Genomic DNA, 7,780 nt, shown 5'->3' with positions numbered 1-7,780 from the left:
GAGGAATATTTGGTTCTATTTTCCATGAATAAATAAAAAGATTATTTAAAAACAAAAAAAAGAACTTATTATACTTGCAGTTGATATTAATTTTGTAACATTAATTGTCAATTAGAGTGAAACATTTTTCTCAATTTACTGGCTACTTTTCATAAATATGTGGTGATCGAGGACTGACTCCCCATTAACCAATCAAATTTGTTGAATAACTAAGTATTTAATAGTATAAATTCTAATAACGTGTACTTGGAAATAGTAGTAGGTGTAGTTTATTTGGAATCAAGCAAGTTCAAGCATGTAACTCCAAGGATTGGAACACTTGCATTAATCACTTTTTTTCTATCTTATATTACACAACCAAAGAAGGAACCATTGAAAAAGGGCACGAAATTAAAGAGAAGCTAAACTAGTTTGATAGCTTAATTAAAGAACGCGTTACAATTAAGAACCTCAAACTAAACAAAATCTAACGATTTGTATTTTGTGCACTCAATAAGTATAAATTTTATTACATGGACATGTCTGCCTAAACTTAATAGATTCAGATTTTAATATATTCAGATCGTTTTATAATAAAAAAATTGAATATCTGAATTAATTCAATGGTACTCATTTTCTAGGCAAAACTTGTTTCCAAAATTAAGTGATAAACTATTTACTTATCACTGAATGTGATATGCATTCAAATATATTAAATTTAGTATTTAAAAATTCAATAATTTAATGAATTCAAATTCTAGATTTCAGATTTCAGACATCTGTTTTCAAATTTTAATTTTATCAAATGCATCCTAAGCTAATAGGAGACTTTCAATTGGTCATCTTTTGCAACAGCAACATATGTTAATATATAGATGATTTTTGATGGTTAATCTTGATAGCTAAGGGTATTAGTGTAAACCAAGAAACAAAAAATAATTGCTAATTTAACTCCTTGCTAAGGGTATTAGTGTAAACCAAGAAACAAAATATTAATTGCTAATTTAACTCCTTGCACAACGATAGTGTACTGAAATCCTTATACTAAATAGCCAATTGAAACTGCTAATTTAATTCATAAGAAATTAAAGCTAATAAATGAATCAAAGGACTTCTAAGTAATAATAGCAAAACTAAAGCTACCATGAGTTGTATCCACTGGTCCAACTACACTCCAATTCCTATTGTATTCTCAAAGTACCCATAACCTTCGACACATTAGCAATGCATTTAAATGAATAAAGGGTATTTTAGTAAACACAAGGAAACACATACTGCCATAAGTTGTACCTTAAGCTCAACCACGCTCCAAGCACTCACATTCCCAAAATACTCCTATTCTTATGGTTGAAATTTAAATTCATGCTTTGACCAAATTTAAACTCCTTCTTACATAGTATAAGGAAAAGCTATCAAATTTGATTGGAGGTGAAGTCCTCATAATTATATTGTATTTACCTTCAAAAACTTCATTAGTGATAAATATCAGGAGTGATCACTATAAATTATAGAGGGTGTTATTTGCGCAGCAGCAAATACTTTTGGTAGAGGATCAGAATTGCTCAAACGAAAAGTACAACAATCCTTTGCAATCGGAAGGCAACAAATTGAAACTACACTTTGAGGTAACATGAATTACTTAAATTGGAATAGTGGGTAATGGTTCTCCATTAATAACAGGAAGTATTTACAACTCTAATCCTTGCAAGTGTGACAACAAAATTTAGTGCTAGTCCAAATGATTCGCTCACCATGCAACTTTCAGCCAATTAATCATGTGAAAACGTATCCTCCGCACAAAATATAACCGTTTGGTTCAAATGAATGTTGAAGCCCGCTTCTTTATTTTATATACTTTGTCTAATTAAATTTATTTTTTCAAATGTATAATACCTGAATTATATTTTAATGAGTGACTAATGAGCGCTCATTAGATAAACCCTATATTTAGAGGCAATCGAGTCGCTTGGAATATGGTCTTTTGGATGACCAGAAGTTAACCATTTCTTGGAGGTTCAGTAATTGGCTACTAGCAACGTAATTACCCGAACTGTTGAAATACAAGGAACGGGCATATTGTTGGAAGTTGCATTCTTTTGAGTGTCCTTAACAGCCATTTTGGACTATAGGTTAGAGGGGATTCAGAAAAGGTTTGGGAATCAGACACTGATGGCAAGCTTAAGGGAGAATAGACCATCAGCAGTGCCTTTCCGTCAAAAAGAGTCATTCTAATTAGCAAAGCTAGCTTTAACGAGGACAGCTAGCCATTGAGGAATAAGAATTTTATTTTATTAAGTTCCCAAGTAAAGTTAAATTCAAAGATGTCCTTGGCAGTCAGGATGAATATTGGAGTATCATCAAAAGTTGTCTAAGAGTCATTTTCCTAACCAGTCATAGTCATCCTTGTTCCTGGATCCTGACTATCCAAGTAATCCCTTCCTTGAACAGCTGAAGTTCCTTCTGAAGACATTTCTTATTAATGGAGACATTTCTTCTCAAATTGATGTCATTGACCAAGTGCATTTTCCTCCTTTCCTCCGTGGATCCCCACCAAAAACTCTTCCAAAGCCTATCGGTTTTCCTCAAACAAGCCTTTAGGTAAGGGGGCACACTAACTACAAAAGCTGGATGGATCTAATGGAGAAAACTCTGTATGATGCTGCAACACAAGGCGACGTTCATAAACTTTCTGAGTTACTTGAAAATGACCCTCTCATTCTTGATCGAGCAATTTTAAATTCTCCACATAAGACTCCTCTACATGCAGCTGCTTTTCTAGGGCATGTAGAGTTCGTAAAAGAAGTTATGAAGGTGAACTCTTACATGTGTTTACTGCGTGATAAGGCTGGAAGGAATTCTTTACACCTCGCTGCCATGAGCGGCAAACTAGAGGTCTTGAAAGCAATTATTGATTCCACCCCCCAAGCAGTTAGAGAAAAGACAGACGACGGAGGGACCATTCTACATTTGTGTGCCAAGTATGGTCGGCTGGAAGCATTGAAGATGGTTGTCAATGCTATAGATGATCCCGATCCTTTGAATGCGATAGATCATCCCGATCTTTTGAATGCTAAGAATGATGATGGCATGACAATTTTACATATGGCAATAGTCTACAGGCAGACTGAGGTACTTTTTTCATGTTCTTTTTTTTTTTTTTTTTGCCGTGACTTTGTCTTTCTCTAGGGGAAACCGCGAAAAATTCACAAATGTCAATAGGATTACACTAAGAATGACTTAGGAATTACAAATAGAGTCCATGTTCACGGTGATCCTTACCTGGGATCTGGCGTCAAATTCATCGGAGTTGAGCCCAACTATCACCCAAGCTCTACTTGACTCTAAATACGTTTTCTCAGTCAGTACTTGCAATGAGTTTGGATTGAAGTAAAATGGTCAGAAGAAAGAGGGATTTGGTCATTTTCTTTTATTAGGAGTCTTAACTGAATAGAGAAGAAGAGAAATGGATGATGAAATATAAAGGAAAGAAAAACTTGGCCCTTGATTTGTCACGTTTGTCCATCAAAACAAACACCAAAAATAATTCAATTTTTTGAAGATATGTATGATAAATACGTTAATTGATCTCTTCCTCTCCTTGGTTTTTCCGGTACTCCCAAACAACATGAAAAATGTCGTCATTCTTCCTCAACCTTATTTCCTTTCTTAACTGAAACCCTCTTCTTGTATCTCATGCACCCCCAAACTAGGCATAACGTTAAGATTCCAACTGGACTCGGGCTTCACTTACAATCCTACAAGGGAGCAAAGCCAATAAACAAGTTCAAAATCTTTTGCCATAAAAAATGCAACAATGCATTTACTCAAAAATCAACCAAACTTAATTTCTTAGTAAAGCTTAAACCCCAAACCACAATTGCACGAGCTCAAAGCTAATTGGATAAACAATTTTTTTAAAATTTCTTATTTGGTTTGATAATTTCAAATACATCGTACTGATTCTTAGTCTAACAAACAACCGAAAGGATCCACCCTTGATCGATCTAGAATTTAGAACTACATAAACTGATGATTGGGAAATGCAGACGATCAAATACTTGCTTGATGAGGCCAGAGTTGGGGTGAACATCAAGAATGCAAATGGGAAAACAGCTTTAGACCTTTTGTCGGCTCAGGGTAAAATCAGATCCGAAATTCGAAGCTCTCTTCAAAAGTCCGAAGCCTTAAGAGGCAAGGACGTTCTTAATGGAGACCAGACGTTCCGGGTGCTGATGGCAAAGAACAGAAAAACTATTATGGTAGTGGCTTCGCTCATAGCAACTATGGCTTTTCAAGTTGTGGTGAACCCTCCAGGAGGGGTATGGCAAGATGACTTATCGGAAGGACCTAATCCACATAAAATAGGAGAAGCCGTCATGGCCAAGACTCATCCCGCGCTCTGCCGGCGTCTGATTCGGGCAGCTAGCACAGCATTTGTTTCGTCCTTGACCACAGTTGTATTGCTCATGGACGAGACGAGGTTTACTAGAAGTAGCATGGTCTCGCTCGTGGTTTTACTTCGTATTATGTCGGTGGCAATTATGAGCCTACTTTTAACGTATGCTATATCACTTGTTGCGGTTGTACCAAAAGACATTAGAGGTAAGTTGAGTGAGACAGGTGTGATTGTGCTTATTGTGGTCATGGCGTGGAGCACTACAATTTCCTATGACTCCTATTATATCTGGCATCTGATCAAAAACTGGCGGACTATAGTCATGCCACCCATTATGTCTGCTATTCGGGAGGGAAGAACTCTAAATATTGCAGATCTCCAGAGGGAAATTTACCTGAGGGCTCTAGTAAACCAACAGCCGGGGGGCCATGGAGTGGATGCTCGACCAGCCGCGTAGCTTCCTTGGGTTTTAATGCCAAAAAAAAAAAAAAAAAGCCTTGAAGATCTCATAGCCTGTTTAAATTGCAAGTTTTTATATTTTTTGTGAAAAAATATGCTAAAGTATATGTGAAATAAAAAGATAACTCGAAAATCTGTGAAGAGAATATTTTTAAAAAATTTTTGTGATATGTGTTAGAGAAGTTGAAGTTTGGGAAATTGTAATGCATTTCTCATAATAATATAAAAGGAATTGTGCACATATGGCCTTATTTATAATAATTGTAATGTATTTCTCACAATATATATTACCTTGAATCTAGACTCGTCTACATAAAGAAATTCCTAATTGATGCTAATAGACTAGTTGATACACTAATATCCATATTAACATGTTTACATTAACATCCCCTCAAACTTAAGGTGGTTGTAAAGAAACTAGCTTAAGTTTATACTTGAGATCATGAAAACAATCAGAAGAAAATTTTTGATGCAGAGATCAGCCATTCGATCCAATGAAGGAATAGAAGAGGGGCATAATATACCACGAAAAAGATATTGCTGCATAAAATCGCAATCAATCTTAATATATTTGGTGCGCTCATGAAAACCAGCGTTGCTTGGATAGCACCATGATTATCAAAATGGTCAGTAATTAATAGGAGATGAGTGAGTAACACCTATGTCTTCAAGTAATCAATGACTGTAACACCATGATTATCAAAATGGACTGTAACTCCAATTCCATATGATGTGGTCAATGATCTCAAAGGGGGTTACTAAGTTCGTGCTGTTTTGGAGTACTCTCTGTTTGTTTATCGCTTAAACAATTAAAGACTTAAAAATCTGTTTTTCTCCTGATAGATTTCAAATTAGTGCAGATTTGGTATTTTTGCAATATTAGTAGAGGCATTGGGCATTGAGTTTTTGTGTTTAATGAAAGCAATGTTGACAAAAAAAAAAAAAAAAAAAATCAATGAGGCCAAACTAGCCCTTCTAATGTCAGTTAAAATTCGATATTCAGCTTTAAAACTAAATCAGGTTGTGACTGTCTATTTCTTTCTATGATAAGAAAACAGAGAATCACCTAACAAGTAAAAGACTGTAGTCATGGTTCAAAGTCGTGGTCACGGTCACGGTCGCGCCTTGGAACGTTCCACATCGGTTTCGGCATATCGGTCGCGGTCTCGATGAGACGCAAATTTTAAAATATTTAATATTCTAAAAATTATTAATAATATAAAAAAGTATGCTAAACAAAAATAATAAAAAATAGCAAAAGAAATGGCCAAGTCAATCTGTCACGGTGTAACTCGGCCAATTTCTCGTCTTGACTCGGGATAACTCGGAGTGACTCGGTGTGACTCGGCCGAGTCAATCCGTCGCGGTGACGTCTCGGCCGATTTGTCGGCGAGTCAAATATCTCGGTATCGTTTCGTCACGGTATCGTATCGGTAGGGATCGAGACGGTGACGACTCGGCCGAGACTTCGAACCATGACTGTAGTAGAATGATGATTAGTAGGATCGCCAGCGTAATCAACATCAGAGTAAACATGAAGTTGAAGAGTTAGATGGGCTGAGAAATGGAGACCATGAAAAAGTGTACCTTGAAGTAGCGAAGGATTCATATAACAATAGCATAAAGAATAGAACGAGGAGCACTCGTGAACTAAATTGATGATCTGAACAACATAAATAATGTCAGGCTATGTAATAGTCAGGTAGACAAGACTATCAACCATTTGAGAGCATCGAATACGGCTGTCCAATAAAGTGCCATCTAGAGGAGTTCGATAAGTATTTGCCTCAATTGGAGTTGAAATTGCCTTACTATCTGTTAAGCCACTGTAAAGCCAAAAGATCAGAAGTATATTTAACCTGAGACGAGTACTAACTAATAGCATCTAAAGATACATCAAGACCTAGAAAATAATTAAGAAAGTCAAGATCCTTCATGTCAAATTGTTCAATGAGTGTTTACTTAAGTTATTAAACACCATCCAAATCATCACCTGTAATAATCATTTCTTGTAAGTGGAGTAACACCAAAAACATTTATTAATAGGCTTGGCTTAATGCAGAATTTACCAACGCATAATCCAAGTGGCATAGAATCTTGATCTCCTGAATGATCATCAAAGTAATTACATTATGGGTATGGCCTGGCAAAAGGATCATGCTTTGTCTTTGGGGCTTGCTCTCCTCCTAGTCTTCGACGGCATATTTGCCACGGATGGATTAATTATGGATTTGGGATCTCACAAGTTATGTCTGGCACAATTTCATACAAGTTTATGCCTAACGTAAATAAGTAGAATTTGTGTATAAATCATTTTACATATCCAAAAGTTGGAGTTTGTTATAGATAAATTGGATTTGAATGTAAACAAGTTGGATTCAAGTGCAAATCAAGTACATTTGATTTCTCATCGCTTGGTGTAAATATTTTTGAACATAGTGTAAGAATTAATATACCCCAAATTGCTCGAAACCGAACTTTTTATATTCACCTAAAGTGGGTGATAGAATTGCACCATGAGAAAGAACCCTTCAACTTTGCTTCGAGGAAATATAATTGATCTATTTACTATTCAGTTTGCTTGAATTATTAACGCATCAATATGCGTGGCAGTCATATAAACACAACATAGATGAGATAGAATGTAATGTCGGGATAGAGGATTTGATGCGCTATACGGAGTGATAATGTGTAACAAGGTTTCATTTTCTACTTTTAAGGACAAATGGCATGGCAATAATTATGTGGATATATCAAATTAATAAAAAAATTTATAATGCTTAATTATTCTTTTCAAGCTTACCATAAATAATTCCTACACAAAATCAATTAAGGCTTGATGTTTGTAAGTTTCCAAACTAATAACTGGTTATCATTTTGGAATGTTTCTTTCCCGGCTAATTACGGCAATATACTAAAACCAATTTGGTTTGAAATTGATTGATT

General features: G+C 35.5%; 1 protein-coding gene across 1 annotated transcript; it reads left to right on the top strand.

Moving 5' to 3' along the window:
• Positions 1–2,424: 2,424 nt before the first annotated feature.
• On the top strand, positions 2,425–5,131 carry LOC113716572 (uncharacterized). Its single transcript, XM_027240960.2, has 2 exons — positions 2,425–3,108; positions 4,026–5,131. Exons 1-2 carry the CDS (start codon positions 2,608–2,610, stop codon positions 4,830–4,832), a joined length of 1,308 nt encoding a protein of 435 aa, XP_027096761.1. The 5' UTR covers positions 2,425–2,607; the 3' UTR covers positions 4,833–5,131.
• Positions 5,132–7,780: the final 2,649 nt, after the last annotated feature.

Source organism: Coffea arabica, chromosome 11c (assembly GCF_036785885.1).
Source record: "Coffea arabica cultivar ET-39 chromosome 11c, Coffea Arabica ET-39 HiFi, whole genome shotgun sequence".
Classification (NCBI taxonomy): Eukaryota; Viridiplantae; Streptophyta; class Magnoliopsida; order Gentianales; family Rubiaceae; genus Coffea; species Coffea arabica.
Note: the sequence above shows the minus strand (reverse complement) of the source record. Positions and strands in the feature narration are given on the sequence as shown.